Source organism: Pteropus alecto, unplaced genomic scaffold (assembly GCF_000325575.1).
Source record: "Pteropus alecto unplaced genomic scaffold, ASM32557v1 scaffold7, whole genome shotgun sequence".
Taxonomy (NCBI): Eukaryota; Metazoa; Chordata; class Mammalia; order Chiroptera; family Pteropodidae; genus Pteropus; species Pteropus alecto.
Genome location: NW_006494614.1, coordinates 30,896,467 through 30,912,803, shown reverse-complemented (window position 1 = coordinate 30,912,803; position 16,337 = coordinate 30,896,467). Strand labels below are relative to the sequence as shown.

At 35.6% G+C, this 16,337-nt stretch overlaps 1 protein-coding gene across 1 annotated transcript in view; it reads right to left on the bottom strand.

Moving 5' to 3' along the window:
• The window catches only part of COL21A1 (collagen type XXI alpha 1 chain), a 153,140-nt gene that overhangs the window by 59,281 nt on the left and 77,522 nt on the right, over positions 1–16,337 (bottom strand). The window contains exons 11-12 of the mRNA XM_025042821.1: positions 5,192–5,245; positions 5,041–5,094 (exon numbers count right to left, since the gene is read on the bottom strand). Of these exons, the coding sequence (XP_024898589.1) occupies positions 5,041–5,094; positions 5,192–5,245 (108 nt within the window). The remainder of the gene's footprint in view (positions 1–5,040; positions 5,095–5,191; positions 5,246–16,337) is intronic.

Below are 16,337 nucleotides of genomic sequence, written 5' to 3'. Positions count from 1 at the left end.
GGAATTAATGGTTCTTCATAATAAACTGAGATGCTAAATCCTTTATAGATCTTCAAAAGAAAAGAGGTCAAAAGATCAGGAATCAATCAAGGCTTTGCAAAAGTATCCAGAGAAGTAGTGAAAACCTGAGCACCTACAGGTCAGCACCATATATAGAGGAGGGAGACTCGACACAGCTGGACTTCAAAGAATATTTAGGGAGGGCATAGCTAGTGCTGTTTTGGAAGAAGAGCCTCTGAGAAAAGAACGTACAAAAGAAGAGAAAACTGTGGTACCACCCTTCCATAAAAGGTAGAGAAAGTTTTTCTGAAAATCCTGGGTTATGACAATTCCACAGATTCTGTGGAGCCAAATGAAGCAAAATATTTTATTAAAAAACAAAATGCATGTATGTGTGTTCATTTAATACTTTATTATTTATTATGTTAATTACAAAAAAAAAATAATTATATCACTATGTTAATCATTATTATACTTACCAATAATATGTATATTTATATATTTGCTACATAATTTATATTCCCATGAGTTTATATTTAATAATGTTACAATAACAGACTGTTAAAGAAGGAGAGGAAGGGCACAGGGCAGAACCTGGAACATCCCAACATTTAGAGTGGATAGAAGAAGAGATAATAGCTAAACTGTGAAAAAGTAACCAATGAAGGCAAGAGAAAATCTAGGAACATGTGGTATCCCAGAAGCCAAGAGAAGAAATCATTTCAAGAAGAAGGAAATAGTCAATTATGTCAAATGTTGCTGAGACATCCAGCAAGGTAAGTAGAGATCATTGGAAAACACCGACTACTGGATTTTAAAGGTGGTAGACATTGATGATCTAAATATGCTGCAGAAGTTTGGGATAGAAATCCTACTGGCATGGGTTAAAGAGAGAACGGGAAGTGAGAAAGTACAGAGTGAGTAAAGGCATACTTATACTGTGATGCGAAATGAAGAAATGGGGTGTTAGCTCGAAGAAGCTACGTGGTTGATTTCAGATGGGTCATCCTTTATGCTCTTGTGAAATTTTAGCTAGAAAAAAAACCAATGACACAGGTGAGAAGAGCTAATTAAAACACAAGGTAATGAAGAAGGATGGGATCCAGAGCACAAGGGGAAGACTGGGTATTATATGAACATTTCATCCATATTAACAGGCTAGAAGGCAGAATATAGGTATATACACAGGTAAGAGGGTAAATGTAGTGGGCATAAGTTTAGGGAATTCCTGTGCAATTGCATCACATGGAGCACTTCAACATTTAAAGAAATGAAAAAAAAGGTATTTCAAAACTTTTACCTTAGGTAAACTGCAGAATGGTGGTCTCAATAAACAAATCATCATCATCACCATTTTCATCACTAATTTATAATGCTTAATCTTCAAAACAAGGCTATGAAGTAATACCATGGCGTCCACTTTCCAGATTTTGAATACCAGGTTTAAAGAGATTAAGAAGCATGGCTAGGGTATGGGATTGGGGGTGGGGGGCGCTGCGGGAGTAGCCTAAATTCAGAGCCCAACCATAATATATAACTGTTTGAAGCCTCTCTCACCTTCCTTGGTGGTCTAGTGGTTAGGATTTGGCACTCTCATAAGCCTCTCTGCCCTCTCGCCCTCTCCCCCCACATACACACATGCACACACCAGTGTCTAGGCTATAGTGCTTTCAGAAAGCTACACAGGTAGATTATTCTCTCTTTTTGAAAAAGCAGAAAAAAGTGGCAACTCTTTCTTCCTCCTATGCCACTAGTGACTGTGCTTTAATTTTTTAAACTATTTTTTTGAGGGTGGGGAGGCTTCAGGAACACTGGAAGAAGTAAAATCACTAATGCCCTAAGTTTTAACTTATTATTCCCTAACAACCCTTGGTCTTTTGTCACTGTTCTCAATGTGTGTGTGTGTGTGCGTGTATAAATATGTATATGTATATATATATATTTATTTGAATTATTTAATTATGATTGACTTTATAATAGAAATAACTGTAACATTATGTAATCTTTTGACTTTGAAAGCTCAGATAATGAAAGTAAAGGACTTATTTAAGCAGAGAAGTCTCATTCTTCGCAAAATATTCTGGTATGGATGCTGAGGACAATAGGAAAATGAGGCCTTGAAGGAACCATTTAAATGTCAAGTTCTGTAACAAAGAAATAAAATGAAGAATATAATGTGTTCTATAATGATACTTTAGGTATAATTAGTACATTTTATTTCTTAAACCCAGAAAAAAAGTGATAACTTTGTACAAAGTCTGGACAGGTTAAAAAACAAATTATTAACACTTTGTATCTCCGGAATTGAATTTGCCATGAAAAATTTTGAATACACTATTCAAAACCCATAAATACATATCAGTTAACCAATATAACCCAATAAGTTTTAACAAAATATTTTTCTCTATGTGATTTAAATACATTAGGTTTTCTTAACATTAAGGAAGTATTTTGAAGTACTTAAAGTATTTTGTAGATTCCAAAGAATAGCTTTAAAGCATGTTATAAAGTTGGTTACTAACTGAAGATTACTTGGTAGATAGCTGTTCCTTTTGATTTGCAAATTTAGAGAAAAAAAATCCTGCAAAATCTATGCACATTTGATTTGTCTGCTATGTGAACAAATGTTAAAGTAAGCAAGAAATTGTATCTAATTTTAATTATCTTAAGTGGAAATTCCTACTATGGAAGTTTTTGGAGGAGATCCACAAGATGGAAATTGTTCTGGAAAAATATCCTAATGGAGAACAGTATTGTGTGAAACAATCTCCCAAATGCCACTGTGTGATGCCTGGAAAAAATACCCTGCACTGCCACAAGTCAAGGCCATTTCAGGGGTATACTTTTTAACATTTCCATTTCTGAAAATCAAGGAACCATGTTATAGAGGAACAACCAAGGAAAAGTCTTCAGCTAACCTATTAAATTATTTTAACTCTAAAGAGCTCTGAAGCCACAGAGAATGTGAGGTGGAACTTAGATGACAGCATGTGGCGATTTTAGGCCCTCAATAACTGTGTCAAATCAGATTTATGCCCAAACAATAAATTTTAGAAAACAATCAATTTTAAGTGAAATCATGGGCTAAAAACAGACATTTTTGCATAAACATAAATCTTATTTATCTACTTGGATAAAAGGTAAAAATCATAGACAATTTTAAAAATTATAATCAACATTAAAGACAGCATAATACCCCCAAACAATAGAGCAGTTAGTTTGAGATATGACTAATAGAATTTATGTTATTCCTTTAATTTTAAAAAAGGCATATCTACTCCCAAGGAAACTCACTCCAATTCTTTTAAGATGTATAAAAACCTCCTTTCATACCTTGTCTCTAAAACCCCAGTAAATGGAAAAATAAATTTATTCATTTATCTATTCATAGATGTAATCTCTCATATATGCACATGTTTATGTATCCCCCAATGCCAAAATCAGGTTATTTGTAAGAATGTCAAAAAAAAACAGCAGTGATCCTGTAGACTAGAATGTAGATCTCCTCAGAAGAGGTATCCTCCTCACCTTCCTAATGGAATTCCCCATACACCCAGAGGAGGTTAAGTTATTTTTCAGGATATCCCCAGAGCATGAAATTGTATAAGGCATCTCCCATTCCTGTGGGCCTGGCCTCCTCGCTTTCATCTCTTAAGATGTACCTTCATCATTTAAAATAGGCAAAGATTGCTAAGTGGCTAAAAACATTCATAAAGGCCCAGGACTACTCCGTAGATGAGAGGATTTTATACTATTTCTTCAGGAATAATGTCACCTACTGCTACTGCTCTATTTCCTTTAAGTTTCCTCACATTATAAATCTGCCTCGATCTATATTATCATTTCTGTTTCTTTTCCAGTCAGTAACCCTCCTGTTTGCCTTGGTGACCACTCTAACCCATGTCCTGCCCATGACATATGCCAGCCCACCCCATGCTCCAAACCAACAGCAACCATGCTACTTGATGAACAAAGCAGAACAACAAAAAGAACAACCATCTAGTTAAGAAAAACACTGTACCAGGTATCATGCTAAGTATTTCTCATACATTATTTCATTTAATCCTCACAAAATCCTATAAATATATCCCTATTGTCTCAATGAAGAAAATAAAATTCAAGACATTAAGTAACATGCCCAAGATCCAATAGCTTGAAAGTGGCAGATCCATAATGAGATCTGCTAGACAACCATCCAAACATGATACTTTAGCAGTTATAATTTCTGTAGCCACCATGAACAACCATAAAAACATAAAATGAATATAGTCTACATCAGTGTTTCTCACATATGAATGCTGTACACATTATTTTTAAAAGGTAATAATTTTGTAAGGATTGTAGTTAGAAAATTGGTACAGGTTTTTATCAGAAGCAAATAGCAAAATGCCTTCAAAAAAACTTATAAGATTTGCTTTACAAATTTAGCTAACAAATCAACATGGAGAGCTGAGCAAATACAAATGGTCATTTTAGATATGGACCAGCTATCAGGGCCAGTAGGCCTTGACTGTATACATGGGGAGGTACTAATATATTGAACATATTTAAAGAACGTGTACTGTAATAGAAAGATTGGCAAATCCCAAAGCAGTAAAAAAGGAAAGTCAGCAGTTCAAATGTTGTTTGTACCCACTGAAGTTCTAAGGGAGAAGTCCAGTAAGGCTAAGCCAAAAGGCCACCTGCCGGATGGTGGATATGTGGGTATTGGGTTATCTGTGGCTAACAAAGGACACATTCCATCTACATAATTCTCTCCCTTCTCAGAAGGCAGCTCCCCTAGAGCTTAACCACAAGGAGAGAACATGGCATCAAGACAATGTCAGTACTTGTTTCATCTGACAATGGTCATCGATGATAACTACATCCAACTAGTGATAAAAACTTTATTAGCCAATGGACACTGACAAATTTTTGAGCCCATAAATCTTGGAATTCACCAAGGTGAACATGAGTGAATGGGAGTCATCATAGGTAACATCCTTTGTCTTCTTTAAGTGACTAAATAAACTGGACACATTTTTGTGTGTGTGTGTTTACCTTTTCGCCATCTCTGCCTGGTTCTCCTTTGTAACCTGGTAGTCCTCGTGCTCCCTAAATTAACCACAAAATAAAATTCTGTTAATTATGTTTTTTTTTTTAATTCACTAGAAACGGTACCTCTAAAATGTGTACAAATAAGATCACGTACTTCTGTTCCTGGGGATCCTGGAACACCGGGTGATCCTGCAATTCCCTGATATCCCTAAAAGAAAAATAAGCAAGAAATATTAACATTCCATCATATTCACAAAGAGTAGCCCCCATTTTAGGATTCAGGCCTGTCTTGAGTTTCTTACACCTAAGACTTCATTTAGTTTAAGAAACCAAGATAATAAAGTACCCAATGTTTAATAAGGAATTCACATGTTTTGGTCTTTAGAAAAAAGGTCTTAAATATCTCTAAATTAATTTTTTTAAAAAACCTAGAAATGCTTCAATTAAAAGAGGCTTCTTTGATGGAAATACAAAGCCAGTGTTTACAGGTCTTAAAGAAGTGTTCTGCACATTAGAAATGTATTCATCATATTTGAGAGAAAAACATTTAAGATTGGAGGATTAAACAAATGGAATACATTTTTAAACTACCTGATTAATGGCCATCTGAGTTCATCCCTAAAATAAATTAAACTTTGATGAATGTTATTTATTCTTCAGAGTAAGTCTTATAACAGCCTTTGGATTATTCATTTCAGAAAGCCTCTGATGTTAACCCCAAGAACGTGGCTGTGACATGTCCCTCCAGTCCCCACCTCCCAGGGCTGAGCTGTCTGCTGAGATGAGAACTTTCATCTCTATTGTTTCTTACACATCCCTTCAGACACTGGACCCTTGGTAAAATAGTACTTTTTTAGACAGGGGCAAATTATTCATTCTTCACTCAGCACATGGCAATGAAAGTCCAAAACAAACTTGCTGGCTCTGAACATTTATCTAGGCTTCCCATAGTCAGTGTCAGGTAGACTTGGACCACTCGGTATCTGCGAACACATTTACCACTCTTATTCAGATTCCATCTTTTTCCCATTCTCTGTTCATGTCCATCTTTCTCGGATCCTACTATTTGGGTACATTTTTCCATTGTCAAAAGTATTAACACAGATCCCATTAATGTTTTCAATTACATCTTCATTCTTAAATCTAAAAGCTTCATTTTCATGTAATTACTCATGGGTATCTGCGCTGGTCTTTTATTCACTCAATCATCAGTATATTTTTACCTGCAATTTTAGAGACATAATAATTCCCTGCTTTTCCAGTCACATTTTTAAATATTCTTTTTACTATTCTTTGCTAGCTCTAACAATAACAACAACAACAACAACAACAATAGTGGTTGTCTCAAAAAGATCAGTGTTATTGTTTTTCTCCTTTTACAAGCACTTGTATTTCTTATTTTGTAAAATGCTCTGTTACTCCCAGAGTCACAACTTCATAATTTCTATCACCAACTATCAGCCTCTCCTTGATATCCCATTCAGTTCTTCACAGAGTGTATCATTATGCTTTCTCCAGAATTTCTCAATCTCAAATTTCTCTCTTGAATCCCTTTGCCCAATCCTTAAACATTTTACTTCACTAGTGAACAAGTTTCATAATCAGCCTTTTCCATACTCCATACAAAACAACCTGCAATTTTCAACCCCACTGTACGCTCTCTGGGCTAGCACTGTCTCTCTGTCGCTGAATTATGTGCCCCTTTGAGATGAGCAACCAGGTCTAACTCATTTCTATATTTTCAGCATTGAACAGATTGTTTGGCAAACTTTTTGTTATTCAAACAAACAAGGAAGTCACTGTCAAGTTATCCATACTGCATACAAGTATGAAAAAAATCTTTCCCCAAGGAACCACATTATGTTTATGCTGTTTCCAATAGCATATTGAAACTTTTAGTAATACCATGTGGTTCATGTTCTCGAGATTGGTCAGATGAAAGAAGTCAATCTACACAGAGTTTGCTCAGCCTTATATCTATACCACTGTAGTTATCACTGAATCTCTTCGTCAACAACTTAGGAATCAATAGGCATGGAACTGAATTTCAACTCCAGCACTGCTAGCACATGCCCAAATAGAGCTAAGTTACTTGTGAATGTCACTACCTGGGATGTCCTACAGATTCTTCAGACCTTCTATGCATTCTCTGGATAGTCTGACATGATTTACAACAGGCTGTTATAATTGGAAAAAATAATAATAGCAATGATTTATATACTCTTTGTCATGTTCCAGACTAAATACTTCATTTAATCCTCACAACCAGTCTTAAATGTAGGTTCTACCTTATCCCCATTTTAAAATGAGGAAACCAAGGCACAGAAAGTTAAGTAGCTTCTACAAAGTTACACAGTTAATAAGTTGATAGAACCAGTGGTGATACCGTCTATCAGAAAATGCTTCATGGAAGATCAGATCTTATGATTCTAGAATGATTAATAATTATGCAATGAAGCCCATTTAACCAGACTACTTTTAAATTGTTTAGGTTCTAGGTGCCCAGAGGAAAGGAATTTTCATAAAATTCCTCAAAAGAAAGTTACCATGGGGATTAGCTATTTATCAAAATGATTGGTCATCTGCAAAGTTCACATTTAATGAATTATTTTTCTTTCACATTTTTTCAAAAGTTAAGCCAAATGCCATATTGGCTTCATTACTTTTTTCAGAAAGTTAATCTCTTATAGAAGATCAAAAGTTGCCATGCCGTCTGCCCCCTTCAAAGAAGTTAATGTAATGAATTTGTTAAGGAAGACACATCACATTTTAGTGGATTTAAGCAATGTGGAGATGTCCCAGACTGTGTTCCCAGCTCACCTCTGACTCATAATGTGACCTCAGGCAGAGTCATCAAATCCCCAAATCCTAGGAGGCAACACAGTGAAGTGGAAAGACAAGGAATCTTGAAATTGGAAAGACCTTGAGCCGAAGTTTTGCTCCTTCCTTTCTATGGGATTTTGGCTAAGTCACTGTACCTAGCTAAGCTTCAGGGTTTTTTTCACCATGAAACAGGATAATACCTGCTTCACTTATGAAAAGAAACCAATAATGTCACAGGTGAAAATGTCTGGCAGATGTTAGGAACTCGATAAATGCAAGTTTCTTTTCTTTAGACTCAGTGCCTGTTGCACAAAACCATGAGAACACTTCTACAGAACGTTACTCCATAGCCTTAACAGCCACTATTGGTGTATAAGGAGTGGCAGGTCCAGTCATTATCGTTACGATTTAAGACTTTTTCAACATTCATACCAATGTAATCCTGAACATGTGAACAAGGACTCAGTATACTTCAAATGGCTCTTTTGGTTTTGTTTTTGAAAGGACTACAATGTAGGAAGAATAAACGCTTCCCACAATACAAGAACCAAGCTATATTGTTGGTCTTTTTTTCTTAACTTACAGTGAGATACAGTCTTGAAATCTTAGTTGTATAAAGAAATTTAAAAGTTATTTTAGAATTGAGAGGAAGCATGATTAGTAACAAATTAAACAAAACCAAAACCACATCCAATCTGGGGGACATCAGGGCAAATCACCAGGAGAAATTGGATAAAATTCAGAAAAACAAATTTTGGACTAAAAATCAGGAAAATAAAGGTTAACAGGGAGGAATATTACAGCAGAGGACAATTTCCAAGAGGAGCAAGAAATAAAACATTGGTTGACTCATAGCAGGGCACACTAAAACAAGAAAAATACCCTGAAATAGGAAAAATGATAAGCTTTTCATATACCTTACTGAGTTTTTATTTTTCTAAACACATATTTCTGTGTAACTTGCACACCATCTTTTACTGCTCAATATTATTCACCATTAATTTTACCATTTTGCAGTTATTTGCAGGTCCAAATATCCACACCACCCCCATCTGCAAGATTTCTGACAGTACTTAAGCCTTTTCCATGTTCAGAAAAAGTTTCTTTGTAAATGAGTCATTTTATAGGAAAAAAATATTCTTGCTGCCAAATTGTAGGGTTGAAGTACACAGAATCAATTTACTTTTCTTCCATGATTCATAGTTACAATGCTCCAGGAAAGATGTATAGCTTTGAAATGGAAATTGGAAATAAAATCATCAAATGTGTAAGGGTCACAATCTCTTCTGAGCCAAATTCTAATCATATCATAAAATAGTTTGCCAATCTAAATACATGTTTAAAAAAAAATGAGGAGGAGAAAGTAATTAGTTTCCTTTAAATGCTCTAAACTGAATGAGAATAAGATCCAGAGAAATTATTTGGGATGTCACTCTTATTTTTAATGTAAGAATGTGATTTAAAGTTTATTCTGCTACATAATTGCCTTTAAAGTTTCCAAAATCTCAACAGATGCTTAGGGTAATATAGCCAGGGTAACTAGGTAACCAAAATCAAATGTATGTCCACTGTGAATTCTTCCAGTCATTGGCAGACTTTATAGCTCTATACAACTAAGTTCCAAGAATATTCATGAATCTCCATCTTTCCATGTATATAATTAATATTGAAAGTATTTTGTTTTCCACCTAACCCAACTATAAGTCAAGTGGTTTATAAACTTTGATCAAATTATTTGACTAACAGATCACATTAATGTAACATTACACCTAAGCTAAGTTCTGAGAAATAAGTGTGATGCTATGAGAGATGAAGAGTAGGAAGTCAGGGAAGTCTTCCCCCTGGCACATAAGCTCAAAGGAACACTTAAAAAAGCATAGTGCATAAAAGAAACTCATTCATTGTGCCATGCATCATTATAGGATAAGTCATATCTCTGGAGATGATAGAAGAGATGTATGTATGTATGCTGCATTCAAGAGTAGAATGGTAGACTGCAGGCTCTGTGAACAGTTTGTGGGTTTTATAAAGGACTTTGATCTTTATCCAAGCCACTAAACCAGGGGTTCACACAATCAGACTTGAGCTTTGAAGAGTTCACTTGCTATACTGTGGAGAATAGATTGAAGGGAGGAAGAGAAAGCATGAAGACCATGTGAGAGGTTTCTGCAGAGAAGAGATAATGGTAGACAGAACCTGAGTCCGTTCAAGGTATAGTTAGTCTAACCTGATGATGGGTTACAGGAGGTGAGGAATTTGGAGTTGTGGAATGATGCCCAGGATGCTGGCTTGTACAAAAGGATGGCTGATGATATCACTGACTGAGGAAGAGACTCTGGAGGAAAATATAGTTTATTTGAAAGCAAAAGTAAAGTAGCACAAAAAATTTTAAATAGTTTAATGGACTAAGATAAACGATTTATATTTGATGAGAAGCTATAGGTTTCTGTTGGGGAGAAAACCAGAATTGCTACTTCAAATTAAAGCAAATTACATTTACTATAAATAAAATTTGATCTAAATCTAATCCTTCCTCCATTAGGTAAAGGTAGATAGGTGATATATACAAAGCAACATCATCTGTTTTCCCACAATATTTGCCTTGAGCTAAATACATGAAAGAAAAACATTGCCTACCTTTGACAAATAATCTCTGCAGATATAGCTTGGTTCACGGAATTTAAATAAACTTAAGTAAATTGCTTCATTCCCCAAGTAAAGTTACACTTAAAGTTATACTAAGCTTACTTCAAAAGGAGAATGAACAACTTTTTAAGGTAACATACTATTATTAATAATTCTTATTTCCCAACAGAAATCTCTAGTAATTTTGCTTTATATTCAAAGGGAAGTGACTAATAGCAAACCCCATTTCCTCTCTTGCTGTCCTAAAATATTTTTTCCATAGTACTTACTACTATCTGATATTATTTACTTATTTTTTAATTATTACTATGGATTGATTATATGTCTCTCCCCAGTGGAATGTGAGCTTAAAAACGGCAGTTTTCCTCTATTTTGTTCTTTGCTATATATCCTTAGCCTAGAAGGGTGCCAGGAAAACAGTAAACACCCAACCAATATTGAGTATATGAGTGGATGAATGAAAGAATGAATAAATAAGCAAACAAACATATAAATACTTATTGAGACCAACCAGTCACTATCATGGAAGGCTCTAGAAATATTCGTAGAAATGGCCCTGTATTCACAGAGATTACACTTGAAAGAAAATACAATATAAGCATAAGTTTATCTTTAAAATCCCAAATGCTACATGTATAACCAAACAATTCCTTGAAGAATTTAATAAATATACAAATAACATTAGTACATATATAATGTCTATACACATCGTTCTTGTATATACTATCTATAATACATAAAATATAAGTAATCTATTTAAGAGACATGAGATAAACTTGGAAAGAGCCATATATGAGATTTACATGATAGACGTGTTGGAGAAAAATGATTTAGCTAGTCAACTTAGCTTTGTCTAGGAAGCTTTATGGAACAGATAATTTTTAAATAACAATTTATTACAGAAAAGGAAAATAAACTGCCGAAGTGTAAAATAGTTCATTTGAGGCAAATGGTTCATGTTTTAGTTTATCAGTGAGACTCTCATGAGGGTGTGTGTATGTTATGGAAGTGGGAGACAGTGAGACAATAAATCCTTTTGCGAAGGAACTCAAACTGAGGTGAAATGAGAATTCAGGTAGAAACTGTTCTCTCTAGAAGGATGTTTTATCCACTTCATAATTAAGCTGCCCCCTTTAATTCTCCTTTCCAAGCCAAAGAATAGTTATTTCTTTGGCTTTTATCCTAATATATCCCATTTTTAAGGTCTGTAATCTTCATGGCACTCAGCCCTAAATTTCCCACAGCTCTTAAACCATTAAGTACACAATTGGCACCATATTCAACTAAAAGTCTGAAAAGAGGAAAACATAAAAAGCCTGTGTCATGCACAGGTCCTATTGTTCTACTAGTGATTATTTATCCCCTGCAAAGTTTACTCTGCAAGCCTCAGTGCTAGTTTCCCCCCACCTTCTTTCCTCTTATTCTCTACCATCATGCTTGAGTATTTTAAAACAGTATCTTTTGTTTGGAGTAAACCTGAAGTTCAGTAAATCCTCCCCCATAGGCTGTCTTTGGAGCTCTTGCTCTCCCAGTTACTCTCTTCTAAATGAAATCCAGATCCTATGTATTCCTACAGTGTAGTATACTTTACCAAATCCAAAACCAGGACTGTCATCTTTCTTAATATAGACATTATATATTTACTAACAATGCCAAAACTTGCAACAGCCTCTTGTGCAGCTCCATCACATGTTGATCCCTTTTCAGCAAAGTTAAATTTAAATAACATCCCCCAGACATATAAGAGTCATATGTTTATTCCAGTTAAATTTTACTATGTAAGAATAGCCATTCTCCACGTTTCCCAAATCTTTTTGGATTTTCATGTCACCCCAAACACCAAAATAAATTCCAAAAATAAAATAAAAAATCTTAAGTTGTCAAAATTATAATAAAGTAAATATATATAAAGTATCTAATGCTCAAAAAAAAAAAAACAAACCCCACTGGAAGAAATAACAAGAGAAAATACTTAATCATGGGAAAAATTTATTTTTCTAAAAATTAAAAACAAAATTATAAACCAAATAAATAGAATATTTATAATATATATCTCGAAGAATGAATTTTCTTCGTGTACCAGAAACTCTTATTAATTGACATGCAACATGCCATCACCACTACAGAAAATGAGTAAAGGACAAGACAGGACACTTCACACAAAGGGAACTCACCCTGTATGTCAGACTTCTATATTCAACTACCCACTTAAAATTTCTATTTGAAGGTCTAACACAAAAAGTTAATATATCCAAAACCAAACTCCTGATTTCCCGTGCCCAATTTTCTCTAGCCCGTCCTTCTGCATCTTGTTGGAGTCATCTTTGACTTCTTTCCCTTAAGTTTACATCCAATACATCAGCAAATCCTGTCAACATATTGCCTCACCACGACCATCTTGATGCTAGTCACCACCATCTCACTTCACCTTAAAATCTATTCTCAACACAGAAGTCAGAGTTATTTCTTTTAAAAATAACTTACATCACATCAGACCCTCTAGTGGCTCCTGAATTTATTCCAACTAAAAGCCAAAACCATCAAAATGGCCTAAAGAACTTGACTTGATCTCTTCTCTTTTCTCCCTCCTACCTATACCAGCTCATCTCCTACTAATTTGCCCCTAGTTCTCTCTTTATTTGTGGTTTGATAAACTCATGCAACACTGAAATTCTCCATCTATGATGACTACCAGTTCTTTAAGGTTTAATCCTCCATAGTGGGCTGGCTCCTTTCTGGAATTTCTAGACCATTCAAGGATACACTACAGTGGGTGGGGACAAAGGAAGGCGCTGCATCTCTGAGTGGGACTCTCTGATCAATACACTTTTAAGTCTTATGGTAGCGGAGTGCTGTCAATCTTCTTGAGTCACTTCTTAAGGGCAATGATATGAACAATCATCTCCAGAATTCTATAGCGTAGTCTAGCTCTTTCTCATAAAAGATGATGGCCTTCATGGAATCTTAGCAAATCAGTATTGGAGAAAACCTGGGCCTCATCTGGCATCATCTTCTCATTTTCCAAATTAAGAAACTGAGGCCCTTGGAAGCAAAGAAACTTTTAAAAGAAAAGCAGAGGGCAAAACAGCCCCGGATTTGTCCAACGACCTATCTAAAGCTTGGGTTTCAGTAAGTACCTTACTTTATGAATAGTAATTAATAACAATAGAAAACGGACAGAAACGAGTACTATAAAAATCTAAACTTCCACAAAGTCATAAAATAGTTCTATTATGTTCCCACATATGGCCTCCTTTTAAAAGTCAATGTCATGTCAGTATAATGGTTTTAATAGTTTATGAATTACCTAGCAAGACATATAAATATTTCCTCTGCCTCTCTTTTTATAATGATAAAATAGTAACACGCTCAGACACTGTTCTGATAGAGGTTATTTAACTGATAGAGAAATGAGAAAGCAGTGGAAGGATTTGAAAATAGCTCTCTAATTTTGGTTGAAGGCATTTTCCTTATGAAAATTAGTTTCTTCAGAGTAGAATAATTTCCTATTTAAAGCTTCGGTTGACTTGGCCTGGTTATAATGAGAAAGAGGCTCAAATTGCTTATTGAGGGGGTTTAAACAGAACTAAATCCAAACAAAGCAGGATTCCCTTCGAAGTATTCCATCCAAGTTTCCTTGGTCCAGATGGCTTCAATCGCCAGCCAGAGGCTCCACCCACACCTTCCCACTCCCGCTGTGTGCTGGCCCTGGACACGCTTTAATGACCCTCAGCTGTTCTGGCTCCCAGGCTCACTTTCTCTTCCTGCCTGGCCACCCAATCTTATATCTCCAGCAGAGAGAAAGAAACAGCAGGAAAGGGAGATATTTAAGAAAAAAGTCATACCTTTGAATAAATAGAATTTTGATTAGTGTATCAGTTTTCTATTGCTGTTGTACCAAATTACCCCAAATACGGTAGCTTTAAACAACTCAGACTTACAGTTCTGCAGGTCAGAAATCCAAAATGCATCTTAGGGAGCTAAACTCATGGTGTCAGGGGGGTGCGGGGGAGAGGGGTGGGGGAATGCATTCCTTCTAGAGGTTCTAGGGGAAAATCTGTTCCTTCCTTTTTCCAGCTTCTAGAGGCTACTTCATGCTGATCTCTGCTTCCATTACCACATCTCCTTCTCTGATACTCCTGCTTCCCACTTATAAGGACCCTTGCGATTACACTGGGCCACTCACATGAGCCAGGATAATTCCTGCATCTCAAGATCCTTAATTTAATCATATGTGCAAAGTCCCTTTCGCCACGTAAGGTAACATATACTCAGGTCTTTTAAGATTAGGACGTTAACATTATCCTGTCTGTCTGCCACAGTTGGTTTGTTCTTTAACATCAGATATCATCTAATACCAGCTAACATCTATTATCTAACATTTAGTATCAAATGCTACACGGCTATATCTACATATAAAATCATATGCACATACACAAAAACACATATTTACATGTACTGAATGAGATGGTACAATAAGTCTATTATAGCTTAAATAAGATTATTGTATCAGGCTAATTGCAAGTTTCCATTCATGGCAAGAAATTAAGAAAGGAAAAAAATGAAGCAAACTAGAGCTGATAACCTATGGAAGGCCTGCTTAGCACTCACCTCCAAATTGCTCAGTTTTTTGCCGCTGAAAGAAACAAAAGCCTACATTATTTAGCAGCGTTGTCAGGGGGGCTCTGTGTCATCATGAGGTGCCAGCAGATGAACTTCAGCTTGCGAAGTGTATCTGCTTTGGAGTTGAGACAGTAGTGCAGCTGAGAATAACAGAAAGAATACATCCCAGGGAAGGGGTCCCCAGGCAAAAGGGGCTCACATTTATAAAGCTCATCTTACCCAGTTCACAACTCACACCGGACCTGAGGCAGTATTTTAGGTGGGATTAGGAGTTGCAGTGGGGGAATGCAACAAGTTCACATGACACTTTAAGTAAGAAAGGGATGAGTTATAAGAGAAACTACAAGGCAAATCTTGGCAGGTAGCAGGAGTTAAAGATAAAAGCAAAAAAGATGTTACGTTTGGAATCTATTCATTTCATTCAATTCAAATAGAAGCAGTCTGATGATAAAGTTCTCATCCTATTTACTGTAAATACACTACCAGCTATTTCTATACTTAAAGTTTGGCCCTCTATCCCATATAAAGTTTTAAATGCCCATACTCTTATCTAGGCTAAATGCTTCTCTTGCACGTGGAACCAATGCTCTCCCACCTGCTTAAGAATATTCTCCCTGTAAATATACCCAAATTCCCAAATCATCAATTTTACCCTTTCTGTCTTATTTTGTTCATCAGGACTCTTGTGATTACACTGGGCCACTCACATAAGCCAGGATAGTTCCCGCATCTCAAGATCCTTAATTTAATCATATGTGCAAAGTTCCTTCTGCCATGTAAGGTAAAATATACTCAGGTCTTTTTAAGATCAGGACGTTAACATTATCCTAATTATCCTATAATTATCCATTATAACATTATAGAAAATGCTATAACATCTCCCATATTTTTAAAACCCTTTTATGCCACATCTTTCTCTTACTATCACTCCATTTTTCTGCTCCCTATTATATCCCTTAGAAGCATTTATATTCACTGTCACCATTTTAACTTCTACTCTTCTCTTGGACCCATTTCAATCTAGCTTTGGTACCCACCTTCCCTGAAACCCTATTTATCAAGGTCCTCAATTACTTCCACATAGTAAATCCATTGGTCTAGGCATAAATCTCAGTTTTCTCAATCTCTTAGAAACAATGACACAACTGATCACGCTTCTTAAAATGCTTTGGCACTTGGCTTCTGGGATGCCACACTTTCCTGGTTTT